The sequence below is a fragment of the Struthio camelus genome, chromosome 3, assembly GCF_040807025.1.
Source record: "Struthio camelus isolate bStrCam1 chromosome 3, bStrCam1.hap1, whole genome shotgun sequence".
In the NCBI taxonomy this organism is placed as follows: Eukaryota; Metazoa; Chordata; class Aves; order Struthioniformes; family Struthionidae; genus Struthio; species Struthio camelus.
In genome coordinates, this window is record NC_090944.1 from 40541077 (window position 1) to 40566451 (window position 25375).

Below are 25375 nucleotides of genomic sequence, written 5' to 3' on the forward strand. Positions count from 1 at the left end.
AAAAAATTTGGACTGTGGATGCTGACAGGTAACAGTTAATTGTGTGTATGAGTGTCTGAAACAGAACTTTCAAACTCCACAGCCAGCAAGAGGCAGGCTTCTGCTGGAACTAGTAAAGGCTGGCTGTAAATTCCGGTAACACCTGAACTAAACACAAGCAGTACTTACTGCATCCTCCAATCAGTAAAGAGACAAGGAATAGAATCACCAGTTCAGAGGCTGATCACATGCTGTGCTTCTGCATATAGACTAGACCAAAAAACAGGATTCAAGTGGGAAGAACCTGGCAATAAAAAGCTTGGAAATGGGTGAGATCCATAACACCACACACCTGGGGATGCCCAGGGTCCTCAGGCAGTGATACCTGAGACTGCTAACTGAGCAGCTGTGCAGTATGAAATCAATACAGCATCCCACCCAGCTTCTCTGGGCAAGCAGTTATCTCCTCAGTGGGAAGAAAAGTCAACACTGGGTAACTGCAACTCTGCAGCAAAACCAGACATCACAACCCAATCTTATGCCCTGGGACACCGAAGAACAAATCCATATATGACAGCCAAAAGAAGGAAGTAATGATTAACATCAGTTACAGCTAAACATGAACAAAATCAACAAAAAGAACATTTGAGTAGTTTTAATTTTTATTTAAATTAGCTTAAATTTTAACCAGGGCATCCAAGTAGTAGTATTTTCTGCAGCTTCTTGATATCCTCTGGATACAGACTGCAGGGAACTTCTAGACACTTAACATGAGGATCTACCATAAACGTTTGAACTTTTTTTTTTTTTTTTTTTTTTTTTTTTTTTACAAGAAGAATTCCTTCTTTGGAAATTTGCCTGCGGTCATGGTTCAAATAGTGTTCAGTTAATGTTAGCCAAATGGAGTTCAAACAGATCACTTACTCAAGTCTCTGCACCTGCTATCAGGGTCTGAATATTCATCCTTTCATGTGTCTCACTGGGAAACAAATTGGTTGCTATTAGTCCAGCAAACTTGACCACATATTTCAAACTTATGATCAGGATGCAACACCAACATCATACCAGGTTGTCACAAATATGGATCATGGAGTAGTTGACACAAGACTTAAGACTCAAAGACTCATTTTGTTCATGTAAAACAGTAAACATTGATTCTCTCCATTCATGAATTCTTTAAAATAAGCAATTCTGACTTCTTCAAATATTGAAACAGAATTAAAATTCCAAAGTTCCTAGAACACTACAGGAAGAGGCAGACTGGTTTTCAGATCATTGAGCAGGGAACTGCCAGCTTTAAGAGTCTGCCAACAGGCAAGAAGGGAATAATACATTAATAACCTCAGTACACTTCAATAATTGTTTAACAATTAGTCTTATAAAATATTACTTAAATATTTCCATGTGCATGCATGGACCATAATTTCCCCTCAGGCAGTATTAAAGTTTAAACTTCTAATGCCAAGTACTTAGTATTATTAAATATAGTTTCTTTTGGAGGCTGTCAAAGGACATTTGAAGATATTTTCAACCTTAAAAATAAAGCTGAGTAACTACATAGTCAACATTTTGTGAAGAGGACATGAATGAAAAGTCTTTATGAATTGTGTTTATACAAACATATAGGCTTGTAAACAAGTTGATATTGATACTAAATATTGGAAGAAAAACTTCAAACTACACAATCTGCATTATAAAGAGAAATTAAGTTATAAAAATTAATCCTATCTTAATTATTCCATTATTAAGTTAGGCACCTGGCAGAACTTGACCACACCGACAACACTGAACATTGTCATTTACACTAATGATTTCCTGGTAGAGCAAAAGCTACCTCACGGATACCAGAAGATTCCATAGTAATCTAAATGGGGAAAATGGAAATTATTTATTCCTCACATTCTGGGAACTCATCACTTTATCAAGATGATGTTTCGGGAATACTTTAAGGGCAGTATCTTTTAACTATAGTTTTATACAGAAATCACAAATGTCAGCAAAACTAATGTAAAAGTTATGCAAGTAGCATCCTTCTGAAAGTGAAAGCTTCATTCAAGTGTTTCTAGCAATGTTTACTAGCTATTCTGTCGAATAGCAGCTAGTTTTTATTTATAAACAAGCTTGCATAAAACTGTCCTACAAGTAAGCCATGAAAGTATTTAAGAAACCTAAGCTAACAAAAAAGCAACATGAACTATGAAATAATTGCAAACATTTTATCAAATTGTACATTGGAAAGTTACACAACATATACATTTAATCATAAAACAGCATTTCTTATATATTAATCAAACCCAGCTTCTACACTTTCTCTGATACAGTGATACTCAAAAATATTCAGTTTTCTCATCCCATTTAAATGAGTACACTTATCTTCTGTTTTTATAAGTGCACAGCTGCCTATTTGGATAGGAATTCCACACGGGTAAGACTTCCACCAGAACTTTAAATTACTTTTTTTAACCTTGAAGGCAAAAGGCTGTCAACGGTAATAAACAGATAGTTCATCATCACTCATGTCTGAATCATCTTCATCCACTTCGCCTTCAATGACTGATTTCTTTCCTTTGCAGCATGATACAATTAATCCAATTAAGAAGACCTGCAATTTTAAATCAGTAGTACATGTTACTGTTATTCAATTAAGTGACATACCAAGGCAATACAAGTAAAATTGAACGCAGTGTTGTGATGCAAGTGATTCAGTGACAACTACAGTACACTGTTCAACTTGACTCAGTGATTTCTAAATCAAAGTACTTACTGTGATGAATGCCCAGTTCCCAAAATAATAGACAGCACTGAAGAACCAAAATTTGTGAAGAAAGAGGTATGTCCGAGTAACAATACACTGATCTAAAAGAAAAGTAGATATTAGTGATGTAGCATAAAATTACTGTAAAAATTATCTTGCAAGTATATTGGAATTAGATAATTCTGAAGCTTCAGACAGTATTCTGCTTTGAAGAATGATTCTACTCAGTTAAGTCAAATGCATTCTCCACCACCAGAAGCATATGCAAGAGGGATATTTGCAATTATGGAATAGTGAATGTGAAAACGAGTGGTATTAGAAATCGTCAGTTACACAGGCAAGGCCATTGCTATTGGGTACAACTTCTACAAATGCATAAATTTTCACCTGTTCTGACCACAGATCATTTATCACACTCACCCCTCCGTTTCAGAAGTACTGTAACCATACGTACAAGATGCAAAGCTGATGCCATACTGAAAAAATGCATTTCAATATACTTGCTGAAAAAGTCTCTCTTGATCAGGATTGCATAAGTTTTGTAAAAACAAATAGCAACTATCAAGTTGAGTTGTGAAGGGCACAAACTACGTACCAGGCTTTTTATGAGCCATACACCTCTGTCAGCATATGCTTTTATCAAGGCTAATGCTTCCACAGGTATGTTGACAGACACTAACAGTTAATGCATCTACTTATAGAAAAGCACCAAATCACTGTTTCCTGGAAACAGCGTTGTTCCTACACCCAGATCCTAAGCTTTATTAGTCACTTAAAATAGCAAGGGAGCAAATGAAGTTAATTTACTTTCGTTCAAGTTTATAGAGGTACTACAGGCAGAACAGAATCAGAGGAGTACATACTCCAGGCAGCAAACGCAAAGCAGCCAATGTGCGACATGAATAAAGCAATGAATATTGCAGAACTCCACAGGATACATGCCTTCTACCTCTGAGTCCTAAAGACATGGTTAAAATATAATTCAATCTGAAAAGACTTGTTCCATTTTCCTGTACATCACAAATCCTCCTTGATTTTTTATATAAGAGAATAACTTGTTCTGTCACAAGTGTTTACATCTAGTACTTCAGAAGTTGGATGTTTTAAATTTAGCTTGCAAAATATATAGTCCAGTAACACTTACTTTCCTTCCCAATGTAGGTATGATTGAGAGGTTCTCTAGAAGTACGGTCAGAACAGCTGATGAAAATAGCTGCATTTAATATTATAATTATTACTTAGTAAACAGTCAGAATCAGGCATAGCCCAGTAGTTTTGGAATAAAACCTAAACTCATAGTTAAACTGATGAAGATACAGTTCGCTTGACACATCGTTATCCTCTTAGCAAAGCTGACCACAGTTACATTTCTGTACAAACCGCTAAGTGTAAAGTAGGCATATTTCTTCTGTAAAGATATCCCTTACAGCTTACTTTTGTTCCATGCCATATAACACAAGGCTCCACAGACACACCTATGCCGATGCTTCTCATTCTCTTGCTCACAGCAAAATATCTTGAGCAAAAAGGTCGCCCCTACTCATAGGAAAATAACGCAATGCCTAGAGATGACCTTTTTGCTTTCCTCCATTTTCCTTTAAGGTTCCTTAGGGTTAAAAGCTGCAAACCTTCATAAAAAAGGCTGTAAACCTGTAAAACTTTGTTCTGGGTTTTCACAAACATTAAACAAGGCATGCAACATATGAACAGGCACATTCTGCAGACAACAGCAAAACAGCTTCAGTAGAGAAAGCAAGTTTCTTCCAACACAAGTAGAATGGTTCAGCCAAGTGCCTTCCTTTGCCTGTGCTTTCAATCTGGGAAGTCTAGAATGATCTGAACAAAGAGAAAAAGCTTTGAGAGATTTTTCCCCCATCACACCACTCAATAGTACACACCCTACATAAGGGGAAAAGTGAATTGGGTAGCAAACTGTTCACAACGTTCCATTATTTCCTAGCATGAACATAGCCAGAAAACAAAAGTGAAGCTGCATTTCAAATAAGATAGAGAACACTGGTAAAGTGAAGACATAATTGGAAATAGGACAGTCAGCACCATCTGCAGCTCTCCAGCTGCTTACCTGAATTAAGGAACAGTTAAAGAGACCCTCAGATGGCTCTCTACAGTAATTAGACAGTAAGTATTTTGGAATGGTTTGACCTTGAAGAAAACAGTTCAGGAGAAAACATGTGTTACAGGTTCAACTAACGATATTGTAGTTATTCCTTCTGAACTAAAATATTACTAAGTAGGCTAAGGATATAAACGATGTTTTCCCTCTAAATTCTGTTGCACATTGAATAAATTAAATAATGAACATCCTAAAAATAAAGGTAACTACTTTTTATCCAGAATGATAGTCACAAATATTACTTTGATGGTATCTTGATCACTTAGAATAAAAGCATATATGGAAAGCTACCAAGACTGATAGATAAATTGTCACCACTTTAATAGTAGAGCATATTACATGGTGCTGACCAAGCACTAAAGCCAAACATCCAACATTAGGCTCAGTTTACTGATAATCTTAACCAAGCCTTCTTCCAAGAACTGAATTAGCTTGTTACTTAAGGAAGTCAGATTACAAGGATAAACAAAACTTTCCCCTTCATAAAGGGGTAGTTTAAAGCACACCTCCTCCATACTTAATCATAACTATATATTTTCTCAAAAACCAAAGCTTTTTTCTTTTGGATCACAGCTCCCACTGTGCTAGAAAAGTCAACATTAACATTCTTTTCCTTTCAAAACCAGGGTAGCATTTTTCATGTGCAAGCACTCACTTTGAAATGGATAATTCTGCAGCTTAAAAAGCTGAGGATCATAAAAAGTAACTATTCTTCACTATTTGTTTTGAATCATTAACTCCCATGCATTTGTTTAGGTAATGCAAAAGGAGTCCACAAATCTAAAAAGAGAAGCCAGAAACTGCCTATCCAATGCACTGAAGTTATCATGCATTTCAAAAATATTAGTGTTAGAAAATACCATGGCTGCCTGCCTAAATCCCCCACTCACACCACTCTTGGTGATATGGAACACCATTAGAAGTACCCATACTAATACATAGCTTGATATTAAAAACTTAACATAGAAAAATTACTATAAATACAAAAGATAGGCAAGCCACATGCCAATTCATGCTGTACTTAAACACGAGAGCTGCAGATGTCTAGCAACTAATAAGAAAGCTGGGCAATGACAGGTACCCTTTAAAATTAAGGATGTGATTTCTGTATGCAAAATTCATAAGTTATACATGATGAAACTGTAAATATAAAGTATTATGTAAGATAAAACTAATTATGAACAATTACATCCAAAGCTACTTCCAGAGGAAAACCTGTAGCTTTACTGTCAGAATACATAAGCACAACATATTCCAGTTACTAAAAGCATTGAAGGCATGGTTTCAGGTACTCAAGAGCAACATTTCATACGGTGTACTGACAACCATTTAGAAGCAGAGTGTTGCAAAATGCAACTGCTGCTTACAACTTTAGCTTCTCAAGAAGGGTTTTGAGGTACTAAAAATTTAAGTTATGTTGCAAGTTCCAAATGGTTTGAGATCTCACCCAGGTAATTAAGGCAAAACTTGCATTTCCCCCCTTACTGGCATTATTTCTGGGCTACCCTCCAGCCTATACTACTACTCAAAATTCAATTGTGCTTCAACTTGAAGAACATCTATATGAAATGATGGTTTATACACACCTCCCTGGCACCTCAGACACAGCAGCACTTCAACAGTGGCATCTTAATATATATTCTTTCCAGATTTCTAGATACTGTTTCTCATTATGCTACTCATACCATGAAGCACCTGTTGTACGTGCTATTTACTGTCACTCATGTATGCTTTGCCGGGGTTACATGACCGTACAAGTATCAGCTTGTACGACAACAAACATTCCTACAGGAAAAGTCCATTCTACATTAGATTAAAACAAATCAATTGCCTCTGAAATCAAGTGAAAAATGTTAGTTTTGTACTATGGCCTGCCCCGCAACAAAGCTAAATTGCATTTTGATGAAAAGAGTAAGCAACTACAAGCAAGAATGGCTGGTTTTGAAAATTGTAACTTGTGGAACATTTAGTTGGATAGATGGCTTTTAGATTCATCTGGCTCAACTGATAGTGCCACTATCAGCTCCTTTCTCTGCCACAATGTACCAGTATTTTAAGTAAAAAGAGGAAAAACAAGTATTCCTATGAACTGAGCAGGTACAGGGCAAAGGCACTCAGATCTCCAGTTTGAAAATGGCCTCGGAGAAACATGCCTTTACTTATCAGAAACTATACAATGACACCAGATTAAGCAGCATTTGACATCACAGAGGTAGGGTAAAATAATCTATAAGGTTTTACTGGATGGAATGACGACTGCCAGATGGATATGCTCCTTAAGAAATTCAAGTAATATAAAAAGGATTAAAACTCCTGGAATAAAAATAAGGTAACAAAGGGTTCTAACAAAGACTCTAGTTAGAGAAAGGCAACATTTTCCTAGCAACAATATACTGAGTGTTTTCTTATACTTCCAGATGAAGTGTGCAAGATTAACAGACTAATCGTTGTGGCTATAGACTTTACGCTAGAATATACAGAAGTTTCAGTTTAGTTTTCTCTTGCAATTAAGATTATTAACATCAGGCATAGTAATCAAACTGACCAAGATACAGAACTGCCCATACTGCCAGAACCGCATGAGGAAGTTAACAGCAAAAAAAACAAATCGGCAAAAAAAAAATACACCCCATAGACACACCACACTCTTAAGCTAAGGACACAAACCAAACCAGTGAACATTTAACACAGCACAAAACCCATCTTCCATATTCACCAGCCCATGGAATATCTAATTCCGTTTTTTCTAGGGAATAACAGGACTTCCACTTCTAGCATGAGTAGATAGAGGGATCAGAAACCCTTTTAACCAGAGGGAAGCGTGCTACAGCACCGTGACCCATCCTCAGAGATAAGTATATTGTTATTCCCATTTAATCAAAAAAAACAAACTTTCATACACAGAGGAGTGGAAATAACCACCAGGTAATGAAATTTAAAATCAGAAATGCTCTGCTAAAAATTGAAACCTCAAGAGACAGAATACCAACTTTCCTTCCAGTTCTGACTTGGGTCAGAGACTAAAGAGTTCAAATGGGCAAGTCAAAATAAGCTTCAGATATCTTCGGATATATTCAGATATCTCTCTCATCCTACTCAGCAAGTCTTATTTGAAGCTAGACAGGGAACAACCGTATTCAGGTTCATCAGCTGTAGTAGGAGGATGCTGCCAAAGATTTATGCATGGCTGTTCTTGAACATGTTATGTTATTAATTCATCAGCTGACAATGCCACAACACATTGTTTTGATTAGACCAGCAGAAGCAGCTCCAAACATACATTTACAGTAATCCCAATAATGGTGATGTAAATGTTTCAGTTATGAAAAGGTTTGGTGGCTTTTGCTATTCGCAGAGAGGGCAAATAGGATGCTCAAAGACCATCTTAGAACTGCCATTATTGAAAAGATCATTTTGTAGACCATGTTGGTTGCCCCTCTCCCCACAAAAGAGGCTCACATTGTGGTTAATTATTTAATAGGTGCATACCCCTCAATCCTTTATTATCAGGAGCTTCAACTCCAAAGTACTGACAGGACAAGAGCATTCCTATTTACTGTTAAGCTTAAATCCAACAAGCATAGGAACTAGGATGTTGATCTAAGACAACAATATAGGGTTATGACTGCTTTACTGCTCAACTCTGTTAACAGTTCAGAGAATTTAGCAAGTGCTGCCTTATCTCTCCAGTTAAGTTTTCCTGGAGGGAGAAGGAAAGAATTTAGAACAGCTCACAGCTGTCCACCATGAGGTAAGAATAAAAGCTATAGGATGATGTTTCTACAAGCGGATGCCTGTAAACAATGAACTGCAGAAAACAGATTTAAGAGAATCATAGCTATTGATACTACTTACAGCTACTGAATGGGGCTGTCCAGAGTCAGATATGCAGTACTGAACTTACTTGAGTTCTTATAAACCCATGGTTCAACCAGTAGAGCATTTTTTTTTTTTTTTAGTCCTGCTGTATTTCTAGTTTCACTATGCTTTTAGTTTTCTTATACTTGGAGTTTGTAGATTTGGTGTTAATTTAGGCTAACATCTGTTGTATGTTTACAATGCCTGTAATAAGTTCACATACTTGACAAATGATGTTCTCTTGAGTTCAGCACAACTAATCCCAAAATCTGAGAGAATTTCAGATGCTCCTCTATTGGCAAACACTGCTTTATGTTTCTTCAAAAAAGGTAAGTGTCTTTTTTTAGCAAGTAGAACATTAGTTTGAAACAAATGTATAAAAAGTATACCTCACTAAAGGCTAAAGTTTCAACAATATAGAAGTTACTCTGAGAAGATTAGTTGCTAAAACAAAGATCAGGTCAGGTCTTTACTATCTCAAAAAGAAAAAATATACTTTAAAATAGAGTAGTGCTCTAAGTGTTTAATAAACTGAGTAAGCTTATAAAAGCTTGTCTAACAACATCTCTCCTGAAAGGTCATGATTTTATATTTAAGGAAAAAACACCAATCAAAATGAAGTAGTTTATTAAAATAAAGTGAAGAAATTAATATTTTCATTCATTATAATTCAGATTTTTTTTTACACGAAAATCTAGCACTAAGGGCTCAAAAAAGTTTGTTCAAGTATTTGCAGTTTAGCTTAGATGCATCTGTTTCAGCTTTGTGTCTAACACCCTTAAAAACAACAGAATACTTAAAACCTAGTTTCCACTTCAGGAGTAAAAAGTTCCATTGAAAATCTGCTTGTCGGTATCTTCTAGCTAACCATAAAGCAGAGAAAACCAGATTCACAACCATTATTTTCATTAGTTTCCGTTATAAGTATTAGAAAACTGAAATGTAGTATCTGCCATTTGTAAACATAACCCATGCAGCTGACAGGATCAAAACATGAATTAATTCTTTAGAATACCTCAGAAATTTAAAAAATTTATCTTCCATTTATAAAACACTTCAATAATCTGATTACATCTGTAGTTAGCAGAACTCCACAACAGCCTTTTGATCACATTAACATTCACCTTTAACCAAAAGCCATCTATTTACACTATGCCAGCATAGGACAACACATCGATAACTTCTCCACCTCTTTTCTATTAGAGGATGACTCATCTCCAGTGTAACAATGCATGTTAATGATGGCAAATCAAAGTCATCATTTACATAGGCCAATTATTGTGCATAGTGCAGCAGACGACTGCTTTAAACATCAGCTATACTTTTCCATTCTTCAAAGCAAACTAGGAAAAAAAACACATTAAGGAAAATATTCAAAGCCCTCAAAAGACAGCATCAAGTACTGGTGGAATTTAGGAAATTTCTCAGTCCAACCCCACTTCCTTCAATTAAGGAGTAAACCCTTAGAAAGTCAGACTATTTAGATTTCCCCCAGAAAAGACTAAGAAGCTTATCAATATCACTGTGTATATTCTACTTCCAGCAAATATTAGTTAACCTACAAAGCTGTTAACAAAAACAGCAGAAGATTTGTACAACCTGAAAGTGATTTAATTTTGAATGACGACTAGATTTTGCTCTTGTAAACTCTGCCACAGAAGATGCCATTTTTTGTGGCTAAAAAAATACAGCAGCTTGAATATAAATTGAACTACTTTTATGTCAAAAGATCAAAAACAATTCTGCCTGCATGAAGTCTTTTAAAATAGCCATCAAAAGTAGAAAGCTAGATGAATGATTCATTTGAAGGACTGCTGTGGGGGAAAGAAGGGTAAAAGCCTTAAGAGATTTTATGAGCCACCATCAGAAATAAGACCAAAACAGTCACATGGCAAATTTCAAGGCAGATTTAAATACAAAGGGGACAACCCCAAAGAAAACAGACCACAGTCAAAAAAGATACCTTACATTGGGTGCAAAAAACCCAATTATTCAGGTATTACTCCTAGTATAAAAAAATCTGAGCTGTTTAAGTTTACATTCATCTTTCGCAACACCACCCACAAATACGAAGACAGATAATTGTAGTAGGTCTCATTTTTAGAAATATAGTCAATACAGAGCTCTGAATAGTTATCAGCAATATTGATAAGATGCGAACACAGGACAGCTATTTGTCTCTTCTATCAATTACTGAGCACTGTCAAGCCTTTTTATAAGCATATCATGCATACATAATATAGTTCTTTATGTAAAAGAACCTTAAAGTTTGCCAGACTGAAAACAATTCAGAGCTTCAGCCTAAAGTCTAGACCATTTTGAAGGCCATAAATCTTTTCCTGAGATCAATTTCTTAAACAAAAGACCAAAAAGTGATCAATAAAATTGATGGTGACCTTAAACTGCAGCATCAGTATTGCAATGCCATGTGTAATTCAGATAGTGTGACCCTGGTTTCATTAAGACACCAAGCTAATGCAATCATGCTAGATTTGTTCTTCCAAAGTGGTCTCTCCCTTTCTCTCACCCTGCATATAAACAGGTTTTGAACACATTCTCAGTTTCAGTCAAGCTTCACAGATGAATAAAGATTACAGAAAGTTAGTGCTACCAGTCTCTTAAGAGGCCTGCAAAGACGGATCATCAGGGAAAACTCCACCATTATCTTTCTGCTTGCTAATCACTACTCAAACAGCTCCAAGTTATTCACAATACATCTTCTGTCCAGGCAGCAGTTCAGGGAGAGATGGGTAGTAATATAGCAGCTAAGTACTATACTGGATCTCAAACAAAATTAAGTAATCAAAATTGACAAGAGGATACAGAAAATAAGCCTACAAGATCAAGTTCCACTGGTAACAGCGCTCATCGAACAGCTTATATTCACATCTTAAGATCTGAACTTCAGTGCAATTATGAAGAAAATAATTCTGCATTTGTATTCTACTAAACTGTGTAACATAGTAGCTTCTCTGTGTATTTGTATGGCAGACATGCACTAAAGTAACATGTCAGATGCCAAACCATTCTCTAGTGAAGTCTAGAGGTTTTTTCCTTTTCATTTAGGGGCTTCCAGATCCACATTAAAGCAAATGGAAGATTGTGAACTAATTAATTGAAATGCATTGTTATACATTGTTTCTCTAAAGAGTCATTTTTCAAAAAAGTTTAGTAAGCTGCAACGTAATGTTTGTTTCCTGAAAGTAGCCACAAAGCTTAGTATTAGACCAAAACAAATGCCTCAAACCATCAAAATACTGAGCAGCTTACTATAGCTGAGTATTCATATAAAACATAGGGAATGTTATAACAAGAAAAAATTTCATTTATCTTACCTTCAGGTGCATCTGCATCACAGTCTTTTGATACAAATGTTGTCACATTCCTCAACCGGCCATCAATTGTCTTATTACTCTGCTTCATAAATAAATATGCAAGATCAATACACATGTCTACAAGCAGTGTTTTTATACACAGTGATGGTTCCCAAAACAAGCATCTTTCAATAAATTGTTTATAAAACAAGCTGTGACAAACCTTTTACAATATGCAGAGCGCTAAGACTGTTCCTGAACAGTATGGTGTTATTGTGTACACCATCACTTCAGAGTGATGTAACAAAAGTTTCTAAATAAGTACTCAACTAAAAAAACTCAAAGTTAGTCTGTGTTTTTTTTAAAAACCTCATGTAAAATAAAAATTATCTCCAAAACTAAGTGTTTTAACTTTACATAAGAAGAATTTGGAATTCATCTCTGGTGATGAAGACACCACACATTAGGCTTGCCTAATGACACTGAATAGAGAGTCTTCCTGGTCTAAAAGCAAGACAGTATCCAAAGTGCTTAACTAGGCAGAGTAGAGGAAGACCAGTTACTGAAGTGAACTGTTGTGGACCTAAACATTCCTGTTCAAGTATTTCTGAAATTGTTTACACCTTTGAAACACTGACCCTTTCAGAGGCCACATTAAGTCTTTATACTCCAGCCTTACTTTTGAATCATCAAGTCGCAAGCAAACCCTACTGCACTGGTATCTACACTTAAACTCACTCACTTCCAGTTTCTTCTCTATTGTGCTTATGATTTCCTAAAGGGGAAGTTCTCCTGAGAGAATCAGTAAGGGTCTATCCCTTTTCTCCTGCAGCCTGAAGAAAACATGTCCCTTAAACTCACAAGAAACCAACACAAGCTAGTACATAGAACTGTCTGATAACTTACTTCAGAAAGTTTACTGAATGTTTAAATTCAGCTTTCACCCTGAAGACTCAAGAAAAACCACCAAGTTTTCCCAAAAGCAATTTGAGTAAGCAGCTAACTTACATTTCATGCAACAGATTCATGAAAGTGGAGATCAGTATTGTCTTAAGAGAAAGTTATGAAAGGAGCATGATTAGACACAGGAATCAGGGACCAAAGTGGAAATGTAGTAGTAAAAGAACAATACATAGATAGAAGCAATAGGATAAGAACACAAAAAATTCCAATTAATGAAAGTTTACATTTTTCACTGTGGCCCAGCTGCCATCAGGTATTTCCAGCTGGCTGTCATCATTACAGTTTACACTGCCCAAAGAGTACTTTTTTCAAGAGAACAGTAATAATACGGCATGAGTGCAAAGAATATAGAATAATGATCAGATTCTTACCATTTCACAATCTCCCCTTCCTCAACTCACATCTTGCTTTTAAAACATGAGATACTTAAAATAGAATATGAAAAAATAGCTAGAACTGCAGGTTTCCTTTAATGATTCCCATTGCTTTTTTCCTAGTCTATTATTCTCATCCTCCATGAACACTCAGCTTAGACTCTCCATGTATCTGAATTCAACTCAGAATACTTTCTACAAGCTCAAGGCTTGCACTGTACCTTGAAGTCATAAAACTGGCCTCTCTTCTTCCAGCAATCATTCCTCCCCCCCCCCCCCCGCCCCAAACTAGCCTCTCCTCCAGCAATCCTTCCCCTCCCCACCCCACCCCCAATAAGCAAAGCCTTGTACAGGTCCATTGATAATTTTGGATCTTCCTACAAAAAGACATCAAAAAAATTATTGCCAAACGGGGATAAAATAAACATTTCATGGTATTACCCTTCCTAATAAAAATAGGAATTAGGTTTGCCATAAAAGTTTCATCAACCCTACACCAGTGTTTCTCACTGCTACTCACAGAGTCTTTGAAGAGCTTTAAAGATATCTTTTGTTTACTATGAAACTACATGGACATATGCCAAAGATTACTCTGGTTATACAAGTTGTCAAGGAAACGCACATAATAGAAAGACTGAAAAAACACCAGGACTGTTTATCTAGAAAAGAATTAAGCAGATGTTGACCAGAAGCTTTTACTTATACTCAGTCACCTTGAGCTTGTTACAAGCTGATCTGAAAGCTGGCAAATTAAGAGGCAGCAAGACTGTTTTCTCAAAAAAAAAAAAAAAAGGCTTGGCAGGGAGGGGCAATCTCTCCAGATGGGCCTTACCAGTACTGACTAGATGGGAAGGATCACATCCCTTGACCTAACAAAAACACTCTTCCTAACACAGCCCAGGATGTTGTTATCCTTTTTTGCCTCAAGCGCACACTGCTGACTCATGATCACCTTGGCATCCCCTCAGGGCCTCTTCTGCAAAGCTGCTTCCCAGCCAGTCAGCCCCTGGTATGCAGTGCATCACAGGGCTATTCCTGTCCTCACCAGGGGCAGGACTTGGCACTTCCCTTTGTTAACCTTCTGAGGTTCCTCTCAGCCCATTTCTCCAGTACCATTGAGGTTCGTCTAAATGGTAGCAGAACAACCTAGTGCAGCAATCCCAGTAAACTCCTTACTGTCGGCAAACTGTCTCATCATCCAGGTCATCTTAAACCATACTGGTCCCAATATCGACCCCTGGGATACATCACTAGTGACTGGCCTCCAGCTTGAATTTGTGTCACTAATTACAAGCCAGCAGGTCAGCCAGTTTCCATTTCACCTCACTGACCACTTTTTGTTCATCCTTTAACAATTTGTCTATAACATTACAGGAAACAGCCTCAAAAGCCTTGCTAATATCAAGATAAACGTCCACTGCTCTCTCATCAACCAAGCTAGTCACCTCATCATAGCAGGCTATCAAGATAGCCAAACATGATTTTCCTTCCCCTTCACAAGTCATGCTGACTTTTCCCAGTCATCATACATTCTTCATACATTCTGAAACTGCTTCCAGAAGAATTTCCTCCATCACACCTTACCAGAGAGCAAAGTAAGGCCAATTAGCTTGTAAGCTCTCTGGATCCTTGTTGTTCTTGGACATAAGGAGTAACATTTGTTTTCTTCCGGTCCTCAGGAACCTCCTCAGGACCTTTCAAAGACTGAAAGTGGCCTTGCCTCAACCATCTCCTCCAGTACTCACGGGTACATCCCATCAGGTCCAATTTGCATATGTCCGATTTAAGTGCTCCATAACTTGTTGCTCCTCCCCTGAGGAGGAGTCTTTATTGATCTAGACTTTCCATCAGGGGCCTGGGATTCCTGAAGGGCAAATCTTACTGGTAAGGACCAAGGCAAAGACAGCAATCAATACTTTGGCCTTCTGTATCCCCTGTCGCCAGGTTCCCTGATCCACTCAGCAGCAGGCCCACACTTCCACCCTTTTGGTACCGATATGCTTCTAGAAGCCCTTCTCATTGCTTTTCACTTCCCTCACCCATTTGAAATTCAGATAGGCTTTGGTTTTCCTACACTAACCTTCCATGCTTAGACAATGCCTCTGTATTCCATCTGAATCACCTGTGCCTCCTTATACCTCTTGTATACTTTTTTTATATCCAAGTTCTGTCAGTAGCTACTTGTTCATTCAGTGCAGACATCCTGCCACCTTTACTCATTTTTCTGCTCATTAGCACAAGCTTGAGGAAAGCTTGGAGAAGACGATCCTTCAGAGGATCGAACAAAAAAACCCTGCTGTCCAAGACTCCTCTTCTCTCCAAGACCATATCCCCATGGGACTCTTCTTAGATTCTTAAACAGGCCAAAGTCTGTTCTCCTGAAGTTCAGGATTAGAATCCTGCTACACTTTCCTTCCTCTCAGGATCCTAAACTTGATCTCACAGTCACTGCAGCCAATGCTGTCCCTAGTCTTCCCATCCTCAAGCAGTTCTTCCTTGTTTTAAGGATCAGGTCCAGCAGAGCATCTCCTCTTCTCAGTTTATTGATCATAAGCATTAGGCACCTAGTTGTCATTAGCACACTCCAAAAATCTCCTGGATTGCTTGTGAATCACTGCGTTGTCCTTTCAGTAGATATCAGGGTAGTTCAAGTGCCCCAGGAGGATCAGGGCCTGAAAACATCAGGTGATTAGGGGAAGCCTTATTCTTCATCTACCGCCTGGTCAGGCCATCTGGAACAGGCATCCACATCAGCCATGTTCATCCGCCTTCTAATCCTAACCCATGAGATTTTAGCTGGATCATAATCTGTCCTTAGACAAAGTTCCATGTACACCTGTTGCTCTCTCACATAAAGGGCAACTCTCCCTAACCATCCTGACCTGTCCATCCTACAGGAATTGCAACTATCCATGGTAGCCCTCTAGTCAGGGAGTTAGTCCACATCTGTTATCTCAATGAGATCATAACCCTGCAACTGCACAAAGACCTCCAACTTGTTTGTTCTTCATGCTGTACTTGAGAGGCATGCAGCTGTGACTTCCCAGAAAAAGTATGAGCACTTCCCCCATAATGTTGTCCTCCCAGCTCTTCCTTATTTGCAGTCATTTGAGGTAGCCCCTCCGTTGGCTCTGTTTTGTTTGAAGTCTCATCTAATCTCCCAGCGCTTTGCCTTCCAACCCAATCCACCATTTCCTCACTTGACTGCTGGTCATCTTACTTCCCCATCATTCCTACTTCAAAGCTTTCCTCACCAGGATGGCCAACCTGTTAGCAAAGATGTTCTTGCTTTTTCTATCCTAGTAGAAATCTTCAAAGTGTTTCTACCTGTCTTGCTCTTTCTTCTACAACTCTAACAGTTTGCAGAGCTATAGGAGACTTGTTTCAACTCCCCTTGTCTGACCTGGCAAAGGAATTTAGGTCCTAGGACAATACTCTACCTTTCCCATGGAGAAGGCAGCAAGAACAGAAATAGCAAGGAAGTCAGCATGGAACAAGCTGAAACTCTGCAGGACACAGCAACAATCACAGATAGAGGAGCTGCAAAAGTGACAGCAGAGATGTAGCTCCAAAACCATTCCCCAAAATCCTTTAGTCTTTAGATAGTAAGGGCACTCATATCTCAGCCATTTTGCATAAATACTCTGTGCAACAAAATCCAATACTTCAGTTACTGTCAAATCCAGTCCAAAGTTGAAAGTAGGACTCCCCAAGGGCAAGCGGGGGCAAAGAGTAAAAACAGTGACTCAGTATGTGTCAGCTCTTGGAAGTACATTTGGGCACTGAAGGAAGTAGCAACCTATGATATACAAGGTTAGGTTGCAGCCTTTTACACAGTTATTCCCATATATGTTCAAAAACAAAAATATAAGTGCTTGTGCACTTGGCCCTCTCTAAGGGATAGTTTTGGATTCCTGCTAATGACAATGGAACAGCTGGTACCTCACCTCTATTCCACTAAAGTACCTAGGTAAAGACTGCGGAAAGAAAATGACTGCTATTTTTTTTAGATCCCAACTGGGAAAAGTATTAGGGCCACCAGCAGTAGGTGCTGGCCTTGTATTTCCTGTCTAGGCTGGTCAAGCCTTAGCAGCCCATTCGGTCAGTCATCACCAAATGGTAGTCTTTCTGGCAGACAAATAGAAACATCAGGCCTAGTTAAACAGAAATAATTATACTTTACCAAGTATGGCCAGAGTTATGTTTCTACTACAGGCCTGAAAAGTTTTGTATGTGGATAGAACTGTTCACATTTGTGAAAGGCTACACAAAAACCTACTATGGTTGTTTAGCAGCTGTTCAAAAGACTGCCTAATGAGACGAAATCAAAAGTTCTTCAATGTTTCATGACCTTCACAACTTCATCAAAACCTCATATAGGCCTCAATTGGTAAAGGCACGATATCCAAGAGTCTTTCAAGTTTCCTACAGAAATTATAACTGAAGATATTCTTGATTAACTGGAGACAGACATGCTTGGAATATCTCCATGGTCAAAGAATTAAATAAAGCTAATAGTGCTGGTCTAGCTAACATGAATTGCCTTAGAAGAGCCCCTTTTCATAAACATGCACTTATTAGGAAAGGCTAACAGCACTTCGGAGTTATACAGGTCTCATCAAGAGTAACTTCCCCAAAGGAGACTGTTTAAGATTCAGGCATAGGATTCCAACCTAATGAACTGCACTGATACCAGTGGTAAATAGTTTGATGGATTGCTAGGTCTGAAATTGTGGAGCAAAGAAAGGAGAAAGTGCTCTTTTATACCTTGTCTTTGCATATCACCAGATTCTATATTTGTGTTTGTCAGTCCCGCTAAACTGACTTGGAATATTCCTTAGGTCTGCACAGTGCTGATTCCTAGTGGCATTAGATGAACTGATGAAAGTTATGGTGGTGTGTATGAGCAGCTAAGAACTAAACTGTCCAAGTAAACTTCAACACATACAGCTTCATCAGCAGGAAGCATGCCATAGGCACAAAAGTATTCTTCTATTGCCCAGTTCCTTTCTGTACTCCTGGCTTCTCAGCTCTGTAGAATCTGATTCATAACTCAAGAACCTCTTAATCTCATATGTCCACAGAAACATCTGTCACTCTTCATTCCAGCTGTCATCTCTCCTTGCTTCAAAATAGGAAAATTTTCACATCTGGTAATCAAGATAGCAAGTACTACTTTTGGAGTAAGACTAAGTTCTGAAAGATGCTTTGAGAGAGTGTTATCCTGGGTTTACCTGGTATGCCAGAGAAAAATCCAGATGTATTTTACCAATATGTGCTTTACATTTCAGTTTTTACAAGTTATTTTATGCAGTTTAAACAAAGCTGTCTGAAATGGGACATAAGCTAGAGACCCAAGACAGTCTTCACCATGACATTTTTAATCCTTCAAATAAAAATTTGCAGGTCTCCAATCAACTATTCCCTCTCATCCTTTCTACAGTGCTGACAAGCATTTTTTCCCCAACAGCAGTCAAAACCACCTGGACAAAAGCCTCTTTTGCTGTGCTGCATCCTTGACCTTTTCATTACAAACTCTATGCCTGTTCAGATAGCTATCTTCATAACAAAAACTCTTTGAATGTTAGCAGTTTAACTCTTGATCCTCTATCTTGCCATGCACACATTTGATTTTACTGAAACACTTCAGTTTTACTCAACAAGCAAAACAAGCTATTAGCAGTCCTCTTTATTTGCTTTTTCTTTAAGTCTTGGTCAACTGCAAACTATCATTAATGATTGTTTCCAGGTCAAAAGGCTCAGAGAACCAAACTCTATAGGCTCCTTAATGAAGATTCTTCCTACCCTCCCACCCACATCTGTTGTAACTAGAAACATTCAGTTTAAAGTAAGATACAAGGCATGCCTCTTCCAGTGACTTGAGCTCATAACTAATTCAGGTATAACCTACATGTTTTAAAATATAGATTCAGTATGTCATAATATTTCTATGCACACTTACCATACAAGCATAACCATTTTCCTAAATGGATTTTTCAGCCTTTTTTGCTGTTGCTACCCTAATTCTGACAAGTTGAGCCAGTTTAGAGATGTCTACATATGCTTATATTGTACTGATTATAACTAGCGTATGAGGCTTAATACCTTTTCATCAGTTTAAAAACTGAATATTCAAATTCCCTATAGTAGTCCCTTTACTGTGCTTAAATTTTATATCAGGATGATCAACTTCCTGTTACCAGAGATGATTTGAATGTATAAAGAGTAGAGTAGCAGCATTTGAATGCTTCACTTTCTGCAGTGACAACTCTACCACGTCCACTCAGCATGCCAGTCAAGCTGATCAGGTTCTACTTCTCTAAAGTATTTAACACTACAACTTCAAATCCTTGTATTTTTTCCCCTAAAACCTTCTGCAACTACCCTATTTTAGCAGAAAGAATTGTTAACCATGCATTTTACTATGTATTTGCAAGCTAATAAAGCTTTTTTTGAAAGATGCATTCTTCTCCCAGAAGTACACTCTTCTGGAAGTTTAATAGAAGTATTCCAAACACTCAGGCAGTATCCAGGTAGTCATAGTCCTGTTCAAATCCCTTCTCCCAACCAATTCAGCCTGATTCTTTTCGTCTTCTGTGAAACTTAAGCCCAACACAACACCCAAAAGATCAAGATGTTATGCCTGAATATGAGTAACCAGTTAATGATCTGGCTACTTGTCTACATTTAGAAGATTGAATCTAAAAGTCTGCCCCTGTAGGTTGCTAGTCTTGGGTAAACAGCTGTCCATAAAACCCTCAAGATACTCTTGGTCATGCATCACTCATTGACCTTTCCCAAAGTACACAGGCCTTCACTCACTAAGATGAGACAAAACTGAAAGTAGTTGTGCCACTACTGCTGGCAACAGAGTTTGTTTCTACAGCCATGGGACCCTGTCTGAAGATTGACAGCTGACAGGGAAAGATGGGATCCACCTCACTAAAAGAGGGCACACATGTCTTTGCCAACAGGTTGGCCAGCCGGATCAAGAGGGTTTTAAACTAGGAAAGATAAAAAGGGGAGTTAGAGACAGGGTAGTCAGAAAAATGCAGTTCAAACCAAGATGCCTCCAGTGGGTACATGTAGCGAGGGAAGTGTGCACAGGACATGACTATGGAAGATCCTCTTGCACCCATCCTCGCAACTCTGCATGCTCCATTGCCTCTGAAATGCCTGTCCCCCAATGCATACAGTATGGGGAATAAACAGGAAGAATTAGAAATCCATGTGCAGTTGCAAGGCCATGATCTCACTGCAATTACAGAGACACAGTGGGAGAACTCACATGACTGGAACGCTATCATGGATGGCTGCATGCTTCTTAAGACAGACAGGACAGGAAGGCAAGGTGGTGCAGTTGCTCTTTGTGAGGGAGCAACTGGAATGTATACAGCTCTGCCTAGGGGCAGATGAAGAATGAGTTGAGAGCTTACGGGTAAAGATTAAGGGGCAGGCTAACATGGGTAACATTGTTGTGGGGGTTTACTGCAGGCCACCTGGTCAGGAAGAGGAAGTCGATGAGGCCTTCTACAGACAGCTGGAAGCAGCCTCACAACCACAGGCCCTGGTTCTCACGGGAGACTTCCACCACCCCGACGCCTACTGGGAAGAGAACACAGCTAGGCACAAATAGTCAAGGAGGTTCCTGCAGAGCACTGATAATAACTTATTGACATAAGTGGTGGAGATGTGTGCTGCCAGACCTTGCACTAACAAACAAAGAAGGGCTAGTTGGAGACATGAAGGCTGGGGGCAGCCTTGGCTGTAGTGACCCTGAGATGGTGGAGTTCAGGATCTTGTGAGGAGGAAGCACACAACCCTGGGCTTCAGGAGAGCAAATTTTGGCCTCTTCAGGGCCTGCTTGGAGGAATCCCATGGGATAGGGCCATAGAAGGAAGAGGAGTCCAGGAGAGCTGGTTAATATTCAAGCATCATTTCCTCCAGGCGCAAGAGCAGTGCATCCCTCTGAGTAAGGAGTCCAGCAAAGTGGGCAGGAGACCTGCCTGGACGAGCAAGGAGCTCCTGACAAACTCCAACAGAAGAAGGAAGTCTATAGAGCGTGGAAAAGGGGACAGGCCACTTGGGAGGAATATAGGGACGTTGTCAGAGTGTGCAGGGAAGCGACAAGGAAGGCTAAGGCCCAGCTGGAATTAGATCTGGCAAGGGATGTCAAGGACAAGGGTTTCTTCCTTTTGCTACTGAATAATTGAAGATTAGGGAAAATGTGGGTCCACTGCTGAATGGGGTGGGTGCCCTTGTAACAAAGGATGCAGAGAAGGCAGAGTTGCTGAATGCCTTCTTTGCTTCAGTCTTCACTGCTAAGGCCAGCCCTCAGCAATTCCAGACCCTGGGGACAAGAGAGGAAGGCTGGAGAAAGGACGACTCTCCCTTGGTGGAGGAGGATCAGGTTAGAGATCATTTGTCCAAACTTGACATCCACAAATCCCATGGGCCCTGAGGGGATGCACCCACGAGGGCTGAGGGAGCTGGGCAGATGTTATAACTAGGCCACTCTCCATCTTGGAAAGGTCCTGGAGAACAGGAGAGGCACCTGAGGACTGGGAGAAAGCCAGTGTCACGCCAGTCTTCCAAAAGGGCAAGAAGGAGGAGCCAGGGAACTCCAGGCCTGCCAGCCTCACCTCCATCCCTGGAAAGGGGATGGAACAGCTCCTCCTGGAGGTCATCCCTCAGCATGCGGAGGACAAGAAGGTGATCAGGAGTAGCCAGCCCGGATTCACCAAAGGGAAATCATGCTTGACCAATCTGACAGCCTTCTATCATAGAATGACTGGCTGGGTAGATGAGGGCAGAGCAGTGGAGGTTGTCTCCCTGGACTTGAGCAAGGCTTTCGACACTGTCTCCCATCACATCCTCCCACGTCAGCTCAGGAAGCATGGGAGGGATGAGTGGACAGTGAGGTGGCTTGAGAACTGGCTGGATGGCCGAGCTCAGAGGGTTGTGGTGAATGGCGCAGAGTCAAGTTGGAGGCCTGTAGCTAGCAGTGTCCCCCCAGGGGTCAGTCCTGGGTCCAGTCTTGTTCAACATATTCATCAGTGACCTGGAGGAAGGCACAGAGTGCCCCCTCAGCAAGTTTGCTGATGATACTAAACTCAGGGGAATGGCTGATATGCCAGAAGGCTGGGCTGACATTCCGAGGGACCTGGACAGGCTGGAGAGGTGGGCAGAGAGGAACCTCCTGAAGTTTGACCAAGGCAAGTGCAGGGTCCTGCACCCGGGCAGGAAGAACCCCCGGCACCAGTCCAGGCTGGGGGTTGACCTGCTGGAAAGCAGCTCTGCCAAGAAGGACCTGGGAGTCCTGGCGGACAAGTTAAACATGAGCCAGCCATGTGCCCTGGTGGCCAAGAAGGCCAATGGGATCCTGGGGTGCATGAGGCAGAGTGTTGCCAGCAGGTGGAGGGAGGTGATGCTCCCCCCTCTCCTCAGCCCTGGGGAGGCCTCCCCTGGAGTACTGGGTCCACTTCTGGGCTCCCCACTACAAGAGAGACATGGCCCTACTGGAGAGAGTACAGCGGAGGGCTAGACTAGATTATCTCCAGAGGTCCTTTCTGGCCTCAACTATTCTGTTAGTCTGTGTAAAGCATTCAGACACAGAGGAGACTAGAGAGAACAGAAGAAACTTAGAAGTATAATAAACAAAAGCAGCAAAGGCTAGTGTTCACTGGTTAATTCTGTAAAAGATTTTAAAGAACAGCAAGAACTGGAACAAGTTTACTGAAATGAAATGCATTCCAAAAGGCTTGAACTGGTATTAGTCAGTAGATACTTAACTCTGTTCCGAGCATTGTTTTGCTATACCAAGCATCTTTGCTGTCCCCAACAAAAAGGCATGTAAAAAATATCAGCTTAAGAGCAGTAACATGTTGCTTTTGGTCAGACTTCCACAAGAAATTTAACCCTCACTGCAATCATTCAGCAACATAAGTGTACAAATATAAAATCTAGGAGGCTGGCAGCTGTCTTATCAAAATGAGTGAAGCAATAGCCAAAGTTCTACACCATGTGAAGATGATCTAGGAATGAAAAGCTGCATTGGCTACAGTACAGCCAGTTTCCACCTTATGCAGTACCAGAAGACCTACTAATAGCTGAGAAGATGGTAACAATAAGTCTTCAAAACCCTGAAGACTTGGGGCCTGGATTTAAAAGTTATTGTAAACAGTTAATATATTTTTAAAAATCAGAAAGTCAAGTCACTTGTAAAATAAAAACATGTCAAGACTCACCTGTACCAGGTATTTTTGGCTTCCATACATTACATACTGAGGGGCAAGACTGTAGATCATGTAGCTTGTATGAAGAACTATCAATAGAAGTATCATACAGAGAAATAAGAGTGCTTGAGGTCGAGTTTTTCCCCGTCTAATTTTATAAAGCTAAAACAAGAAAATATACAAATATTAACATGATGAAAATCCAGTTTCTACCAAAGACTGTTATAATTCCTCTTTAATCCAAGAAATAGCTTTAATTCTGCAGACTCCCACTTCTGTCAGTAAAGTGCTCCTTTGGCAATTCAATTCCTATGAGTCAAAGTAGGTTTTCAGCTACATTTACCCAAATTTCAGAGAACAGCTATTTAATCAAGATTGTATCGATAAACAAAAATATTTGTAAATTAGAAAGCTTCCTAGAACAGTGGTTAATAGCAAGATTTAAATTGTGTTGCCTATCATTGGTATCACAAATTTTGCCTTGATCTATCAAGTATAATATTCTGTCCTTTGGTCAGTTTAAGTTGCCATCTATCCCTAGCCCTCTAACCAGATTTAGAAACAGAGGAAGTAGTTGATATAGTACTCCCAGGGACTAAGAAACCTGTGCATCATATGGGGGCATCTTTTCCACCCTATCCCACACGGAATATAACCCCCTGCTGTTACCTGTAGATATTACTCCTCTAATCCTGAAATGCTCAGTACCACACTAGAGAGAGACTGTCCAGTGAGGGGCAGGAGCAATTACAACTTATTGTCAGAACAGGGTCACTGTTCACAATGTTGTGACATTACCATTTCAGTGACAGCAATAAAGGGAAAACAAGAACAGAAGCAAGAAAATATTGAATCAAGCATCACAGACATGAATGACAGCGTTGAACACAAAAGCTGTCTCTTCAAATACAGTAATATTCTGTCAAATTAATTTGGATATTGTATTTAGATATCTCATACCATTGCTGTACTATCTCTTATCTAGATATGTTTGCCTCCCACCTAAAAAGCAAGACTAACACTACTGAATGTGCATTGCAGACTAATTTTGATTAAATGCATTCTTGCTTCCAGTATACATTTGAATCAGATACTGCTGCTTAGAAAAGTTAGAAGGCAAGTGCCACATGTTTTAACACTTGGGAAATGAGTCAGTTGATTGTTTAACCATGCTAAAACATTAGGTTTGGCTTCAACTTCCCCTGTTTTTAAAGCTGCTGTTTTGTGAAGTTGTACAATAGACTAACACTCGTTACACACCATACAGACTGAATGCTTGCAACATCCCAGTATTTATGAAGCAGTAAAATAAAAGCTCTATATCAAATAGTCATTTTTTAAACATTTCAAGCATTTAGCTTATAATACTCACTAAGTGATATTTACCCTTATCCAGAAGAACCATATACCCATATTTCGAATGCCTGCCATTGAAGTGAAGATAAAGTACATGACAATAGTTGTAATAAGAATATAATCAAGTGGAAAAACCTAAAAACAAGAAGCATACAATCAGTGGAAAAAGGACAATGAAGTGCTCATATTAGAAGATCTTCACCCAAATGAAGCTAAATACTTTCTACTGGTAACATTTGAGGTAGAAGACCTTTCATTTAAGAATTTTTTTGTATAGCTGGCTGCAAGTTGAACCGATAAAATTAGTCTGGAAAAGCAATTGAATACTTTCCAAACAAACCTTGCCTTAATTTTGAAATTACACATTTCCAGGTCTAGAAATACTTAATTCCATTTTGGGAATGGTT

At 39.3% G+C, this 25375-nt stretch overlaps 1 protein-coding gene across 4 annotated transcripts in view; it reads right to left on the minus strand.

Moving 5' to 3' along the window:
- Window positions 1–903: 903 nt before the first annotated feature.
- Window positions 904–25375, minus strand: part of LMBRD1 (LMBR1 domain containing 1) — a 78553-nt gene continuing 54081 nt past the window's right edge. For 2 of the 4 annotated variants that reach the window (XM_068937483.1, XM_068937485.1), the window contains 5 exons: window positions 24999–25103; window positions 23625–23774; window positions 12062–12143; window positions 2744–2835; window positions 904–2581 (listed from right to left, as the gene is read on the minus strand). In XM_068937483.1, the coding sequence (XP_068793584.1) occupies window positions 2462–2581; window positions 2744–2835; window positions 12062–12143; window positions 23625–23774; window positions 24999–25103 (549 nt within the window). In that variant the 3' untranslated portion in view covers window positions 904–2461. The remainder of the gene's footprint in view (window positions 2582–2743; window positions 2836–12061; window positions 12144–23624; window positions 23775–24998; window positions 25104–25375) is intronic. The other 2 variants (XM_068937486.1, XM_068937484.1) reach the window with 1 other exon arrangement.